Source organism: Streptopelia decaocto (genome assembly GCF_964273445.1).
Source record: "Streptopelia decaocto genome assembly, chromosome: 3".
Taxonomy (NCBI): domain Eukaryota; kingdom Metazoa; phylum Chordata; class Aves; order Columbiformes; family Columbidae; genus Streptopelia; species Streptopelia decaocto.
The window spans coordinates 55,988,273-56,006,550 of NC_138656.1; the positions used below are offsets into that span (position 1 = coordinate 55,988,273).

Here is an 18,278-nt window from a genome sequence, read left to right on the forward strand (position 1 = left end):
AGAGTGTTTCCCAAGAGTGGTGGTTTAATGAGCTCTTGCTGGCACTTGACAAACTGTCCTGTTGGCTTCCTGCTAGATGCGTGTGCTGCAAATTAAAAGATTGTTTATGCTATTAAATGGGACAGCCTTAAATGCTCTTCGTTGTGCTTTTCTATTGAAAGAGCATTCCGTTCTGCTTTCCTAAATCCTGCTATGATTTAATCCCTGTGACGTTAGTGGGCCAAATTGCTTTTGACTGGTGTAAACTCCATTAAACCCTGTGGAGCTGCACCTTGTAGCTCAGTAACAATATGTAGACATAAAACATGACATGTCCTGTCCTACTGAATCCTGTGGAGTGACAATATGGACAGCAAGGGTAATTATTAATTGTGACAGAGACATTCACATATAGACCGGTGCCTTAGGCATAATTTAAAACACATCAAACGGCAGATGCTTTGTGTCTCACAGAGGTAAGGTAGGTTGAGTAATTACAAAAACTGTCTAAGCTAGCCACAAATTCTTGCTAAACTATTAAGTAATTTGTTTTTCCCCCCTTTTTGCTTTCTGATTTCATTACTTTTATGCCTATAAATCTGAGCTGGAGGAAAAAATGTACCACTAGGTGGAATACTTGGTAGCCGGGCGGGGCCAGCCTCATATACTTTCCCTTTGCAAATAACCTCTGAGAATGGCCAAAGCTGTCCCGTGTAAGCAACCCCGCAGCAGCAGCAGAAATAAGGAGGGGAGCCATTGACAGCACCCCTGCATGTCCAGCAGCCCCAGCCTGGCAAACCTAATGGTAGCTGTGGGCTGCAGCCTTTGCTTATGAAGGATGATGGCCACCCAACATGGGCTCTGCTCTGTCTTCCTGCTCCATGTTGCAGTCACACATCTCCAGTCGTTGAACTGGAGTAGAAGGGTGATGCACTAGCTACAGCTAACACTGGCCTCTAGTGTTTATTACACACTTAGAAAATGAACGTATTTAGGTAACAATTTGAGAAGCCAGTGTGAAGTGTTAAGCTTAAAACTGAAAAGCCTAAACAGTTTTCTGACTGGCAGATACTTGGACAGAGAAAGTTTAGAAAGTTAAATAACCATATAAAAACATATCGTTGACGTGCACAGGCTAATCAGGCATTGCTACAGAAGTGTAGGCAACTATTTCCTATTATGTTGCTAATTTGTATCTCCTATTGATTACTGAATTAGCAAATGAGTCAAATTGCTTTGCTTCATGACGAACAGTTAACCAACAAAGGAACTCACAAGGGATCTAAAGGACTCTGCTCCAGCTTCAAAATGGATGTTTCTGCAGATATTTAGAAAAAAAATAAAAGAGCATAAAGCAGCCCACAGAAAGTCACACTTGCAGAAGTAGGTGGCCGATTGGAGCTATGCCACTGTTCTGCATGTGGCCCAACATGTCTTAAGCAAGCTGTACGACAGAAGAATATTTGGATGAACATACTGCCTTTTCTGAACATGAAAATGTGGAGCGTTTAAAGAAGATGCATCACTTTCTTCACTAGAGGGTGAGAACAATGGAGAGAGACTTGTCCTGCTTGAGCATGTCAGACCCAAACAAGGAATATGAGTTTCTCTTTGTCTAGGCAGCATCGGATCTGCAAAAAGAAGCAGCCTGGTTGCATTGTCCTTCAGGAAGCGTGTAGAGCACCTTCTTATATTTCATAATTTGCTCTCTCAAGCCAAAACATATGGATGAGAGGGGCCATGAAGGGAATCTTCTTGTCTGGCCTGTAATTGCATGTCTTGTTTGGTAACAATTAGTCTTGTTAGTGACAGGCATCTATTAATTCTATGTTTAGGAACCCTATCTAGGAAGACTGGTGTTATGACAACTGTATGCTAATTTTCTTTCCAGATTTAACATCTTGAATGAATTCCTGAATGAAATTTTTAGGTACACCAAAGAGTCAGTTGCTACAGCCTTGAAGCTGAGAACTTACCTTCCAGCCAGTCCCAAAATAGGTTACAAAATGCCTAAGCCAACAATAAGTGAAAAATCCAAAATATCTTGCAGAGATTAAAACATTTCAGAATTATCAGAATCCAGTGCATTTTATTTGTTTCTCTAACATGTTTAGTTTTCATTTTCGAGAAACTGAAGTTGTTTGTATTAGCAGGCTTGAGTCATGTTAGCTTAGCAATGAGAATTTGAGCTAGTTAGTATCTGAAGTTAGGTCAAAGTCTTTCAGAAGAACTTGAAAATTTCCTAGGCAGAAAGAAGAAGGGGTTTTCGAATTGTTAATCAAATTAGTATTTCACGATCTTTTCAACTGCTGGTTAAAGCAGCATGAAAGCTGTAAACCACTGTACAGTTACTAACCACAGTTACTGCCCACAAATTTTTTTGAATTTACTCCAGCATTGGAGTGGGAATGCTTAAGTAGTAATACTTACCTGTGAGTACCACCTGTGGTGAAACAATTGAACTACCACTGTGTGATAGTTAAAAACTTACATAAATTCCAATTAAAATTACTGAATTGAGCTAACATGAACACTCCAATAATTCCCGAAAACTTAATTGGAGATCAATAAGAATCTGCACTTAGGGTCCATGGTACCTCAGTTGTTTGTCCAGATTCATAGAGAACCCCAATGAAGATAAAAGCTGGATCAAATTGCTTTGGCTTTCAGCTTGAAGTGGTGGAGGATTTTATGTCTTTCAATGGATATTTCTCATCTGTGTCTACAACTTACCTGCCTTCTCTTAAATCTGTTTCCTTAGTGCAGAAGCTACCTGGAGACAGCTTTTGGCCTAGATAAAGCAAAACCTTTGTAAGTGAAGGAAAACAAAATATTTACTCTCTCCTTCTCATTAGGAGGTGATATCCAGCCACTTCTGGGGAAGCAGGACTTCAATACGTGTAGTGGTTACTCTGGAAGACAAATGTTGTAAAGAATGGATGCCCCCCCCCTCCGCTGCCTTTTTCTTAGCTTTTGTTGCTGAGCAGACATCATATGGTATGGAACATCCCTTTGGTCAGTTTGGGTCAGCTGTTCTGGCTGTGTCTCCTTCAAAGATCTTGCCCACCCCAGCCTACTGGTGAGGTGGTGGGAGAATGCTGGAGAGACAGCCCTGATGCTGTTGGAGCACTGCTCAGTGGCAGCCAAACACTGGTGTGTTACCAGCACCTTTCTAGCTACCAATACAAAGCACAGCACTATGAGGGCCGCTATGGGGAAAATTAACTCAATCTCAGCTAGAGCCAATGCACCTTCCTACCTAGATTTATCCACACACCTCACCTTCTAGACCCTTCTCACTTTTTTTTTTTTTTTAAAGCAATTTTTGCAGTGCAAACAGCAGTTGTGGGACAATTAATGAATCTTTTGCAGGAGTTTGTCTTCTGCTCCCAGAACTCTTTTGCTTTTCTCCTTTGTGACCACAGTTATTGTGCTCTTTGCAACTTAGACAAAAATTTAAAGGGATTCAGGGATTGCATGGGTTCTGTCCTGGATGCCAGCCACTGAGGGCCCCTTCCATGCTGATCCCAGGGGATAACATGAGAACTGAAAGGTCTGATCCTCACATGAGCAAGACATACAAATTATTCATAACTGAACTAGTGAACCCAGAACCCTTCATATCTCTCTGATGAAACTTGGATGCCTTCTTTAACAAAGACTGTGGGAATGTCTCTTGAAAGTCATTCTATAAATTCCTTCAGATCAACTGTTACTTTTCGAAAGATATTTCTCAAAGTCTTTAAGAAAGGAAAAGGATACAGAGGAAAACTCTCACATACCTATTTTTTAACTTCATTGCAAAAGAATAAATATACTGTTTAAAACCTGAAATATATTTAGTTGTATTGGACCAAAAGAAATAAGCACATACGTGCTACCTGCCAGGCTGAACTGTTTAACTGAAGTTATGAGAACTAGTCTCCAAGGGAGCATTTTTAGAGTTCACCACACTGATCCTTCTCTTCTCCAGGAAAGGCTGGAATGCTTTGCCTACCACTCCCTGTTTTTCAGTATGTCTGAAGGCATTAAGACCACCAAGGCTTTGTACCTTTCTGAGAGTTGGCTCAGACTTTAGTATTATTGGCACCAGGGTTTTTTGGAAATATTTGTTATCTTCTCTTGGAAGCTTACTTTTCTCTTGATAGTAACATTGGCTAGAAGAATATGGGAACTGCAAGCTTATCACAAGTAACTGATCAGCCTGGAGAATTCACACAACAATTAAAGATGTGGCTTTCCATACACCTGGCTTAACCTTATTACCCAAATGTAATATCTCATTTCCATCTAATCCATGCAGCTGTGTTATGGAAACTCTCTGTAATAGGGAGAGGGAGAATATTCTACATTATGAAGATTGACTGTGTTTTGCTTTATTGGCAGTTTCTAGATCATTTGGGAATTAGGGAAAATATTGAAGACATTCTTTCCTAGTGGATAGACGGAACCTCCTATAATTTCTTATAATTACGGTCATTATTTTCAAGCTAAAATTCATATTAGTATTCTCAGAAATAAGTTGATGCCCACTTTATTGCTGTTTTGCCACATCTATCTGAAATCACTGGACAATATCAGTGTTTAAAAATGCTGTCAATTGCTCTGATCAGAGATCTGGGTATCTGTCTTTTCAGATGAGACCAAGCCCATCATAGTTGCTTGAAGCTCTGTGTGTGTGTGTGTTGCCCTATCTGAAACATCTAACAATTACAGATTAAAAACTGTAGCAGAGGACAGGAAATGAGAACACCATTTCCCTGTCAAGTTCCAGAGAACTACAAACAAGAGAAGGATCAGTTCGCAGCAGAGTAACCACTGGAGTTAATAATGAACATCTGAGCTGGAATCAGGAAGTGACCAGATGGCAGGACAACCACTGGGGCTTCTTCACCAGTGTGCACTTGTGATATAAGCATTCTCTTAGTCATAAACACTCTTGGCCAGGATCTTTACGCGCCAGCACTAATGAAACTTAAATTATTTATCACAGAATCACAGAATGGTTGGGGTCGGAAGGGACCTCTGGAGATCATTTAGTCCAACCTACCTGCTAAAGCAGGTTCACCTAGAGCAGATTGCACATTAATGCATACAGGTGGGTTTTGAATGTCTCCACAGAAGGAGACTCCACAACCTCTCTGTGCAACCTGTTCCAGTGCTCTGTCACCCTCAAAGTAAAGAAGTTTTTCCTCATATTCAGATGGAACCTTCTAGGGTTCAGTCTGTGCCCGTTGCCCCCATGCTGTTGTTGGGCACCACTGGAAAGAATCTGGTCCCATCCTGTTGACACCAACCCTTGAGATATTTATAAGCATAAAAAAGGTCTGCTCTCAGCCGCCTTTTCTCCAGGCTCAACAGTCCCAGCTCTCTCAGTCTTTCCTCAAAAGAAAGATGCTCCAGACCCCTAATGATCTTTGTAGGTCTCAAATTTATTGCACTCTACTAAACAGACGGAGACTTCTGGCCATGTGTTTGCCTGTGCAGCTGTATTTAGGCATCTGTGTAATATTTTTTCAAATGTTTGTGACAGAGGAACTTGGGATGGGAAGTAATTTCCAGTTTTAGTGGGTCCAGTTCTCTGCTATTCAAGTGATTCAACAACCCTATTAATACATCTATCATATTCCATTTTAAAATATGATAGACTGTTAGCATCCTTTGCAAAGCCTCTTGCAGAAATTCATTCATGTAATGGTTGAAAGCCAGTCTTCTAATTGCCAGCATGGACATATTCCTCGACAATGATACAACTGATCAGTATCTGTCAGCCTTGACCATTGCTTAAGTAGCTCTAGCTCACAACTACATCTTGTTCACCCCTTCTTCACACTTTCACACTTTTCTTCCTTTCATTTTTTCCAATGAATGAGCCACAGCTTATAGAAGGGATTGTTCTTACTGGTCCCTGAAACTTTGTTTTATGTGATTTCATTCTGGGACTGTGGCTGTCTTCAAGGTCATCCTGCATCTCCTTTATAGTAGTCAAGTTATGCTCTTAATTAAGCTGTGTATTAATTTTGCATGGTTAGATAATTTAATCAGAGTACTTGCTATTGTACTTTCTTTGCTGAGACAAATAATGCAAATATCAAGTAAAATTGGTCCCCAAACCCACCTTGGACAAAATCTACCATTAGCCTCTCCCAGGCCTAGAAGTTAACTCAGACCAACCTATTGTTATCTTACCTGCTAGCCAGTTCTGCCTTGTTCTAATTCCTATTATTTTCATTTTAGCTGATAAATTCGCTTGGGATATTACAAAGGTTGTTTTTTTAAAATAAGTTTCCAGAAGGTTGAATTTATCCTATGTTCTTTGTCCTTAAATTAATCTTTTATCAAAGGCAGACGTCAGGTTAGTTTGACACAATCTGTTTACCCATATGATATGTACATAACTTTTCATTTATCTCCACATTTTAAATTTTTCTTTCCTTGAATTGATTGTGAAAGCCTTGGATTACTATGTAGGTCACAGAACTATCATTTCCTACATTAGATTCCCCAACATTCCCATTCCTTCTTTGAACATAGCTATTGCATGTTGTTCACCAGCTGCTTAACATCATCCCCATCATCAGTTGAATCATTTATTTAAGTCCTTGCTCTTGAGTTTCAATTTAATATGACAGGTTTTAAATATTGTGAGCTAAAGCAAGTTTCTTTCAGTGCTGTGTTGCATGAATGCAACTCGGTTTGCACCCACCTCAGACATGGTCATTTTGTAGTCATTGATTGCTATCCTGCCTCACTCTTCCCTGTTGAGGACAGACAGATTTCAGCCTGGGTCAGTTGCATCCTGTGGGGCTAGTTTACCATGAGCTTTAGAGTCTGAATCTATTTGCTGTAGTGAATGTTTTCTGATGTGGTAAATGGATCAGGTGTAGTTGGGGATACCAGGAAAGACTCACAGCTACTAGGTGTCAATCTTACCTTAGCTGAGCCAGACCCAGGCTCAGTTTCCTCACCTGAATCTGACAAAGCAGGAGACTTCATCTCTCTCTCCTACATCACGGATAAATATCCTGGTGTCAAGCTATTTTTTTTTGCTCTGCGGGATCTCTTTTTCAGCATTTTGGCAAAAATAAAATTGCATAATGTAAAAGGACATGGTTTTATTGTGATACCAAACAAACTGATTTTTCAGTCTCAGAAATGCTGCATAATGGAAACCAGATTTTCTATATTGGTGCAGTCACCATATTTTTACCGAGGTCAGGGCTGCCTGTGCCTGTCAGGGGACTTCTTTACTTGCTGAGGATAAAACCATAGAATCACATTTGCTAACCTTGAGTCAACTGAGACATCCCTGGTTCGCCAGGACTGCTAATAAATGATGGAAAGTGGCTTGGTGATCACTTACGCCAGCTCCCTCAGAACCCTTGGGTGGATCCCATCCAGCCCCACAGACTCACGTGTGTCTACGTGGTGTGGTGGGTCACCAACCATTTCCCCTTTTATTATTGGGGCTTCATTCTGCTGCCTGTCCCTCTCTTCTGGCTTAAGGGGCTGGGTGCCTGGAGAAGAACTGGTCTTGCTGTTAAAGACTGAGGCAAAGAAGCAATTAAGTACCTAGAGCTGAAAATGATGCCCTGCAGTGGTTTTAGTTTGTCTTGGGGTGGGAGACTGGGTATATTTAATTTTGCTGTGTTGTCTTATCATGTAGAGCTAGAAGGAATTTTTTGTTCAATTTATCGTTGTCAGTAGAGTGGAAGGTGGAAACACACCCTCTTGCTGTAGTTTGAAAAAGAGGGTGGTTACACCGCCTACATAGTGCTTGACATTTGATAGCACTTGACACGCTTGTGATGATTATTTGGCATTTTTTGAAACTGGTGATAAAAATGTAAAACAGAACAAGTTTTGAAGTTTTATGAAAAAAAGATTTATAAAAGAAACAGGATCGTCGGTTCCTACATTCTCCTCATGGTAATTTTGCCTTTCCAGTGAGTGGCTAAAGTGGTAAGTGCAGCACTGGCTACAAACTAATTAAGGCTTCTTCATTAATTAAACAGAAAAAAAAAAAAAAAAAAAAAAGAGATAAATGACATTTGCATTTGTTGATGGCTTATTATGGTAAGTGAATTGCCGGATGGTCGATGTCGATGTTTTCCGGTTGGTTTCCTTTGGCTTCTTGGCTGGGATTGTAGGACAGATTATTATTGTCTCACACATCTGCTAGGGGATGTGTTTCCATTGTACATCACCACTCACAAACATGTGAATTACTTCCATATTGACCACTCGTACGTGTATCACGGCAGCAACGTGGGAAGAGACATTCCTGTAGGCGTACAGAGCTCTTGGATATGCTTTATGTGTTTGTTTTTCTCACTGACTGTCCCATCTGTGTGCTCTGTGCCCACTTTTAACTGAATGATGAGTAGGGAGGAGCATGACTTAGGAAGTATGCTTTCTTTCAGTTTTTAGTGCTTACATTATAATTTATCTTGAATGATCGTGAGTCACGTATCTGCCTGCCAGTAAAATACAACATTGCAGGAGTAATGGCATTCTTCTGTGGTGAAGCTCTTGGTAGCTGAAGGTGCTGAGCAGGTTCTTAGTACTTGGCCATTCAGTGCTAGAAACAAAGCAGATTTTTGTTGTGCATTACGTATGATGTAGTTAAGCTTTTCACATAATGGCATTTTCCCCCTGTGCTTTTCTGAGAATTTTAGCATTTTTCTGAGACTGCTACTCTTCTTGTTTGCAACAAGCTGACTTTGTATTTTAGTGTCTGGAGATACTCCTGTTTGCTAGATCAGAAGCATCTGCTTGAGAGGTTCCTGTCCTTCCGGATGGAAGTGATTTACATTTCAACTCCCCATGCATGAGTGTGTTTGTGTGTGTGTGTGTGTGTGTGTGTGTGTGTGTGTGTGTGTGTGTGTGTGTAAACAAGACAGAGAGGTATGCTGCAATAGAGAAAAATTATCTTAAAAGGTTTAAACCGAGTTTTGTTTAACCCAATATTATCAGTCCCTTTTTCTTCCAGACAGGTTTATCACAAGTATGTCAATAGAATAAATCTAATGTACTACTGTAACTGAGCTGTATATACAAAATTAGTCATGGCATACTCACCATTACTATGCTGAAAAGCCTGACAAGCAGTGTTTCTGTCACATATTTTCTTTCACTAGTCAGTAATGTAATAGTAGTAAGTTAAGTAATATTAGAGACAGTTTTTTAAAAATAATAACATTAATTAAAAATTAAATTGCCAAGAGGTGCTGATTTGACCTCGATATGGATGAGTTTTAGGAATGGATATCTTCTTGGATACTTTTCTGTGCTCATTCTCAGCAGAGATCCAGAATGTTATATACCGGAACAATTTCATACTCACACAGCTGGAACATTTGTCTTAATTGTGCACATACTCTCCTTAGTTTCATTCTAGTTTTGTCTTAAAGGATAGTGGTTACCCAGCCTGTAAGATAACAGTTTTGCATTACTACTTTTGAACATCTTTGTTAATGTGAATCCCATTGTAGAGCTAAATCAAAATATGAATGTTTAAAGAAAATACATTTTTGTATTGTTTGGCTTATTACTCGCCTACCATTTAGTACTAGAGTTACAGAGAATTTCAGTATTAAACTTGGTACTATGTTATGTCCTTAGGCTTTGCATTTGAAATTAACCATTCTCTAAGGTAATACTCATTTTCTTTGCCCCTTGACTTGACTTTTTTTAAGCTATGCAGCTGATGTTGATGCTTCTGTGTTCTTTGGGAACAGTTTGAGGGTTTATAGGAGCAGACCCAAAGGAAGTGTGCTCCCACAGTAAAAGGAGGAAAGGGAGACAGGATATGGATGCTAAACTGATCAACATGCCACACGTCCGTCCTTCCTTCCCTCCCGCTGTTAGTTTGGCATACAACATGCAGTAGGATGTCCTTTTTCACCTTGGATCCTTTCCATGTAACTTTTTTTAGTTCTTACTATTTAAAATAGCATTTATTGTTGCTTACCCTAACTACTATCAGAAACACGTTCTACCAGTAGCAAATACTACAAAAATAGGCAAGACTACATAGACCTACCTTTGATAGTCCTATAAACTACAAAGGAAAAATAAAGATGAGGGTGAAGGGAGGAAAAGATAGATCATCTGGACAAAGTAATGTAATGTTCTGTTTGCCTATTTGGGGTTTTGTTATGCTGATTTCTTCTGTTCTTCTTGTCTGCTGATTGTTTTACCTTATTTTACTCTTACATTATTGCTTTCTCTTCATCGTGTAAGTTAATTTTACTTCCTGTTTTGTAAAGGACAAGTATGTTTAATGGTCCCTTTGTAAAGTCCAGGAAAGGATGTAGGTTTTTCTCTCATTAGATAGCTACCGGAGATCAAACTCTAGATCCTTTATTCCACTGCAACTTCTGTCTCAGATGCATGTTGTTTGGAGCTGTGAGGGAGAAGTGCATTAAAACCCAGAAGGCAAATAAAAAGAGCACAACTGGAAACAATGGAAAATAATATCCTTGTCATTGTCTAACCCCCAAGAAAATGTTATTTAAAAGTCAGCTCGAGTTTTAGGAGCTGACTTACCATTTGTATACCCACGAGTTGACAGTGGGTGGAAGTTAACAGGCATTTATTTGTACCCATATGCAGAAGAGAGACTCAAAATTACTTCAAAAGTCCAGAAAACAGAAGAAAATTATTTAAGCTCAGTGGAGGAAGAAAGGTTGAAGTGTAATATAATAACTAGACAATGCAGACTCCTTGTTAAGTTCTTAAAGAAGATGAGTGGCTGTTTGGTGGAATTGCGCAAAATACATTTTTTTTTTCTGCAAAGATGGTAATATCAGGAGCCAAACCTGACTCCAGGGGGAAAAGGTAAAAAAGCTTGAGGGCAGATAAGTCATAAGACCTTGGTTCAGCAAGGACAGGGAAATGACAGAGTAATCAAGTCTTTGTCATCTGGGTGGGAAGTGTCAGACTTGATGCTAAGTTTGGCATAGGCACCTTAATAACATATGGAAAAATAAAGTATCAAGATGACATCGTGCTGAGTTATTTGCATCTTTCTCTCGGGCTTTCCCGTAGAGTCTGTCTGCCATGTTTTCTCTTCCTAGGGAGGCTCCTTGTGGGCTATAAGGTGCTCTTTTGGGCCTAAAATTCCAATTTCCCTCCTTGCTTCAGTCCATTTTTGTCAGTTCTTGCTGAGAGGAGCTGGTCCTGCTCTGCAGGGACAGGACAACAGCAACACCCATGTGGAGAGATACTGTTGTCCTCCATAATTTCATTATTGCTAGCACTTGTGATTTTACTGCAAGATGAGTGATATTTGTTTAAATTACCACCTCAGTTGCTGGAGTCAGTGATTAAATGAGAATCTCAGCTTTCGTTTATAAATAAATCTCCAGCATTTGTAGGTGTTGAGAAAGAGTTTGAAAATGTGGTAAAGTAGTGTGAGTTATACCCTAGAGGCTTAGAGGCTAGGAAACAAAGCAGCAAATTTTTTAAAAACCCTTCATTTTATTACTATTTAATTATCTGAGGTTGCTAAAAATCCTTTTTTTTAGTGGTTGCTTTATGATTTTCAGCTACGTGAATTGATAGTACTGCAGATCAAAAATCTCTTCTTCACTTCTAAGAGTTTTAATTAGAATTGCCATGCAAACATCTCTGCAGATTTTAAGCAGCCGATTGAGGAAACATAAAGAGAAAATTTTTATATGAATGTTCAGCATTGTTGGATAGATCTTGAGTTCACACAGAAATCTTATTGAAAGCTACAGTCTGTCAAAAAGTGGAGCAGGAGGCAGTGCCTCCTCTGTTTTTTGCATTGAGCCAGCTACCATGTACATGGACTCCAAACTTAGTAAAATTGGTGAACTATTAATAATAAGAAGGGATTTTGTCCGTATTATGAATTGGGGTGCTTGTTCCAAGGCAAAATTCTCTTTTTTTTCTTAAATCTTTATGGGATTCAAACTAAGTCGTGTTGAACAATAGGGTGCTCATCCAAGGAGAACTACTGAGTGCATTTAATTATCCTCACTGGTTGTCTCAGTACAGAGCGTGCTTATTATAGATAATGCTACCTTTGAAAGCATGCTGTTAGTAAGAGCGTTCGGTTTATTTTGGTAGATCAAATATGAGTGTTGCTTCAGACAGTCTTAGATGTTCCACTGCTGTTTTGAAGGCAGAGTTTCCAGGCATAATTGTTCCTTGCTTTGACCTCTTGTGTTTTTTTCTAAGGGGTGGGGAGGTTCACAAATTTTGTATTCCTTCCCTATAGTAATTGTACAAGACACTGGAAGTGTTTTCATATAAAAGCAAGTACTTTTCCTGTTCCTGGCCTATGACCCTCTAACTTATTTATTTGTTTTCTTTTGAATGCAGATTTTAGTAATGTGCCTGATGTCACATCCAGCTTGAAAAGGAGCAGTACTGATGGCACTCTGGACCAAGCACCACACAGGGAGAAGACTGATCCACCTTTCAAGGTAAGAATATGCTTGATGTCAAATCCTTATGAACAAAAAAATGTTATTGTGCTGTTAACACTCCACGTTTTGTGGGAAATAATTTGACATATGGCACTAATTTGGAAAAAAAACTTTGTGAATATTAGCTGTGCTGTGTTTTATTGTCTTGAGGTCACCCAGACAGGTCAGCATCTACAATGCAGCTGCTGCATCTCCAAAAGCAGTGTGATGGGGGCAAATGGCAAACAGGCAGACTTATGAAATTCATCTTTCTGTGTTGCTTGAACCCAGTTCTGTGGAGAACAGTGAAGCTGCTACGGCTTTCTAACTGATTAAATTTGGTTCATTTTTTCTTTTTGTTGATACTTCTAGGGTTAAGACTGCAGTGACTGTAGCAACACTTGTTTAACATGAATGGACTGCAGAGAGGTGCAGTGTTTGAGAGTCAGTGGTTCCCACTTTCTGATTTGGAGAACCTTCATGTGTCTGCAGTTACCGTTTTGACTTCAGCGGGAGTAATGGATGCTCAGACCTTCTCTCAGTCAGGACTTTGGAGGCTGAGGCAGGGACCCCCAGAATTAGTGTTCACATTCAAATGCATTGGTCTTTGAAGAGCAATTTTTCATCCAGTTTACTTTGAGTTAGTCAAATTGCCACCTGTGTCCAACTCAGGTGCATATTGTTTTGAAGATAGCATGGATAGTGTTTTCATGTTGGTGGCCATGATTTTACTAGGCATTGCCATTCCAACAACAGAAATGTTTTTGTTACTTTCTGTTGGTGACTTGGTTGTATCTCCAATCACATTTGTGATAACACTCACATTACATTCTTGCATAACAGAAACGAAGCTAGAGTTTTTATGGTTCTGGAATATATTACTGTCTTGTGTAGGTTGGATGAAAAATTGGTAGTGATAAGGCAGAACCTAAAAACTCTGAAGACCAGAAAAGGAAAGATATATTGTGCCCCTAGCCATACATACTGAGAGAAGCTGATCCTCTCTTACTTTTAGAATTACTTTTTAATCTGCTTCAGTCCAATATAGGTGAGTTTATGCAGTTTCCCCAAAGAGCCAGGAGAGGCCTGGTGATGGTGGGTCTTTAACCCATCTCCTGCTGTGCAGGGGATTCTCACAGAGAAAATCTGTATCCTGTGTAACACATTGCTTACACTCCCCAAAAGTCTTTGCAACCAGACAAGAATAAACTGGATTTTCTTCCCCTAGGACACACTATTCCTTTGGAAGGGCTAATGTGGAAGGGCTAATACCCTCCTGTTTTTGGGCCTCTGCCGTGTTTTAGGGGCAGGGATCTTTGTGGCAGCACAGTGAGTGTGACCTACAGGCTTAGGATGCCTCGGTGGCTGCTGCACCAGCAGGCTGGTGCTGGGCCAGGTGCCTCAGGGTGCCCTGCTCACCTGGGGTAGGTGCTGCCCCCCAGACACTGTGCACACAGACATGACTGAGCTCCCATCCTGCTGGAGTGAAGGAGAATCTGGGGTGTCAGCTTCACTTTAGCAGAAAAACAAAGCCAATCCTGACTGCCTGTGCCAAATGCACCAGATGACAGAAAATTATGGGGAGTTCAGGAGGATTTAAATATACAGAGACCAACTCATGTGGGCTAGTTGTTGCTCTGAACACACTAAATTGGCTCCAATGATCTGAATCGTGTGCTGCGATTAAAGCTCAAAATAAGAGGGGAAAACAGACAGGTCTGCTTCCTCCTTTCTCTCCAGCCTCAAATCTGTCACGTCTAGCAGTGTTAATGGCTTGTGCACAATTTGCTGAAGTAACTACTGGTGCCATATTGCAGTTCACTTCTTGGGTTGGCATGAAGGTCTGCTAGTGTCATTTTAAAAACTGTCTAAAGCTGTCCTAGTTTTGTAGGTACAAGGAGGGGGAAAATGGCTTGGCAATCAGAGGCAGGCTGACTTGAACTGCAGCTGTAAACGACTCTGTGACAGCTCTACAATTTCTGCAAATGGGTTGTAATTGATTGCTGTCTTTCTGTTGGAGGATGCCTATTACCGTCAGAGCTTTTTGTCTGACCCTTTTGATTTCCTCAGTAGATGTAGAATTAAAAAAACCCCAAACCTCACAGTAAATTTAGATAGTGTATATTGTATATGCTTTTTTGATTGAGTATAAAAGGAAAAAAGGAATTAAAATAATTTCTGTTTTTATAGCTGTGATTTGGGACTGCTTGCCAGATGAACAATAGCTATTGCTAATAAAGGCTAGTTTGAGGAAATTGTGCAGCCTCAAAATGCGTAGCATCTGGATTTGGTGGGGTTTATTGTTTTGTTTTTTCCTTTCTTTTTCTTTTTTTTTTCTTTTTCCCCCTTTGCCTTCTGTTTCCTGTGTGTGCTAACTTGACCCACGCCTGTGGGAGAGCAGTAGCACAGACACCTCAGCATTAGTCGATGTCACAGAAGTATGGGGGAGAGGAGATTTGTGAGCACAGCTCTGTGAAGAGGTTGGTGGCGCTAAGAGGTTCTGAGCACAGCCTGGAACAACAGGCAGCTTGGGATTGCTTGAGGGGAGAGACAGCTAGAGATGCTCACTTCCCAGTTGAGAGCAACTGTAAATGTAATTACTTGGCTCTGAGGGAGCAGACTGCTTTGAAGTTTGATTGATTTTTCTCCTGCAACATGTAAGTAAATAAAAAACAGTCTTAAAGCTTTGGATTTAATGGCTGCATATCTAATTTCTAGATTTTGTGTTTCTCATTTGGAGCCTGTTTGTTTGTTTTTCACTTTTATTTTCTTCATCTCATACCAAGCTAAGGTTAAACATCATCTTAACTGAAAGTACAGTGAGGCATTTCATAAGTGCCTTGTAATCTCAGAGGAATAAGCCTTTTGTTGCAGGTGTTCATTTAGTCATTCATTCATTTTTTGTAATCCAAGAAATGAATGAATTTAGAATAGTTGTGTGTTTGTCTTTCGTCTGAGAGCTAACCGATGAATTAGAAGGGCAATATAGGATTGTTTCATTCCAGAAACAGAAGCTGTTCCTTAAGTTACAAAATATGATTACAAACACATGAGCATCAAGAACTATCCATTCCAGAGGCTCATTAGTTTTGTCAGCTCTGTATTCTCTGGGATGCCCCATTTATGCCTTTAATACCTTTAGCTGTATTTTCTATTTTATTTAACACGGATAGATGTTATACTTCTAACACATTCTGCTGCAGTACATTTTCAAACTGTGTTAAAATACTGTTTATGTAGCAGTGTCGTGTTGTCCTTGCAGTTGTTGGTTCTGGAGTATGTAGGCGTACTGTTGACAGAAGAATAGAGGACCTCAGAAAATCTGGGGATTGAGTTTGCCTGTCAGCACAATTAGGTTTAGTTGTGTTTAATCATTTTGTGAACTAATTGTCTGTGCTCCTGGTGCTCAGTTAAATCCTAGTGTGTTGACAGTTGCCAAGAATCAAGCTCTCCATATATCTGAATAAATAAAAAATACAACCTTTCCTTTACCTACTCATGATTTCCAATTGCAAACTCTACTGGTTAGAAATGTTCTTTCTAGTCCATTGTTTCTTTTAAGATGAAGTTTAGTGGTCTTTTACTAACTTGCTTATCTTTACTTTGTATTTTCAGTATTTTAAAAATACCCTTTTGAAAGACAAGCATAGCTAAAAGGTGAAATTTGATCATATAAGTAACTACTATTCTAAGGTCTCTTGTAAGACTGCTGTGATCTGACTTTTAGTTGTGCTGAATCTTTTGAATATCATCGGAGGTAAGTATTTCTAGAATCATATTAAATTTTAACAGAAGACAGAACTGTATATGAATGCACATATGACAGGGGGAAGATGTATTTTCACTGTAAGTATTTTACAGATCCTAAGAAAAAAACTTGGAGTAAACTGTGCAAATATTTCACATACCTTCATTAGATTCTCAGCTGTACCTTTGAGTTCTTTAAGAAATCTAAGAAACACGGTAAAAATAGCTAGTGTAATTGCTTTGTAATCATGGTAAAAATAGTAAATGAATGCAGAATGGTTTTATGCTGGCTTCTTAAAAAATTAACATTGCAGATGCAGAAACGGAAGTTTGTGTGATGAGAAACTTTGAATGTTGACAAGAATTTGCTTTCTAAAGAATGGCCAACTGGTTAGACTTTGTAATGCCTTTGAAGTGGTGCTATGTTTCTTTCAACAAAGAAGTAAAATTGATTCTGAGAATAAGCTGGGTGTAGACACTTACAGAATTTACCTTTGCTATTTCTACTCCCAGAACAGGTTATTGATCACACATCAGTATGTGTACATGAGGACAAGTCTATTCTCATCACCTCTTAATAAAAAAATAATTTAAAAACCACTACACACTGCAGAGGGAGAAAACTAACTTTTGTATCTTGGGAATACCATTCTTAGTGCAATGAACAGAAATGATGGTTAAAAATCCCCGAACTCCTTTCAGTAGCATGGGCTGCTTTAGATTAGCTCAGGTCATGCCTTCTCCACTCCTGTTCAACAACTTTCTGTCCATCTGGTGTGGAAATGAAGAACTTATGACAAGTCTGGTCAGCAGAGCACATAGTACCTTTGGCAGACACAAATCTGCATCTCCTGCAGGGTGGAGCATTTTCATCAAATGCTTTCAGCTATTTGTAGGGATGAGGTGCAGGTCAGTATAATGGCCCTACTTGAAATGTCCATATTTATAGATACAGAGGAAAAAAGAAAGTAGAAAAAATATGTACCTGTGTACTTCAGAAGTCTGGCTTTGAATACTTGAGTTTTCTTTATAATGTCAAATCATCCTTTCAGTGTATTTGAAAATGGTGTATTCTGTTTATTGTGATGGAAGTTGTGGGTAGTCTTCTGTTTGCCAGAGAGAAGCTTTTGCAAGTACAGTGAGAAGTAAATGTTTCCATGAACTCTGCATGCCTGGAACCAGGGTGAGAAGTCCAGTTTTGGCCTCCCTGCATAGTCCCACTTCTCATTTGCTGGTGTGCAAATGTGCGCCTAACTTGGATAACTTTTGAAGTTTTTCTTCCAACCCATCTTAAGTCTATGTGCAATTGAGCATGTTAGAGCGTGCCCAAGCAGTGTGAATGCAGAGACTGAGACTGGGTCAGAAAGCTCACCCATCTTCCTACTTCTGCCTCATCCAACTACCACAACAAGCTTCCCAAAACAGTGCTTTCTACAGGTGCAACATACGTCATGATTTCAGTAAGGAAATCCTTGTGTTACGTATTAGCTGATTTCACATGGCTATCTCTCTAATGAAAACCAGGAAATATTTTAAAGAATTTGCTGAGGTTGTGGTTTTGACCTTTTGGATATGCAGCACAGCCGTGTACTGGTGGGATGCTTTTCATTAATTGAAGAAATTAATATTTTTTCTTCAAACTGTCTGAAACTGGTTTTGAACCCCCTTCATCAGAAACAGCACTAAAGGCATCAACTTCTCATGTAGACAAAGTAATTTAAGGTTAAAAAACCTGAGGTACAATATACATTCAGGTCTAGTTTCAAACCTGAATGAAAGAATGTGTATCCCATTGCTAGTCTGTCTGAACGCTCAATTATGAAAGAAAAAATTCTGGTTTAATTTTGGGGAGAAGAAGGGGCAAGTGCGGCTGTTGCCATGGAATAGTAGAGGCAAAAGCAGTTAACAGCCATTACTCATATAGTCTAATCCCAGCAGAAAATTAATACAATTGCTCAGTGTTTATGCATGGTATTTTACCTTCCAAAAGGAAGCAAGTGGATGCTAGGAATGATGTATTCCTCTGATTTGTTCTCTGGAAAACATTGTACCAGCATGTGATCTTTAGCGTGAGTGCTGTGGGTTAGTTCAAGGCACCATTATTCGAAACAC

General features: G+C 39.5%; 1 protein-coding gene across 7 annotated transcripts in view; it reads left to right on the forward strand.

Annotated features, from left to right (window-relative positions):
- TIAM2 (TIAM Rac1 associated GEF 2) overlaps positions 1-18,278 on the forward strand; it is a 170,717-nt gene that overhangs the window by 127,486 nt on the left and 24,953 nt on the right. For all 7 annotated transcript variants that reach the window (XM_082049732.1, XM_082049729.1, XM_082049734.1 and 4 more), the window contains one exon: positions 12,334-12,437. In XM_082049732.1, coding sequence (XP_081905858.1) covers positions 12,334-12,437 — 104 coding nt within the window. The remainder of the gene's footprint in view (positions 1-12,333; positions 12,438-18,278) is intronic.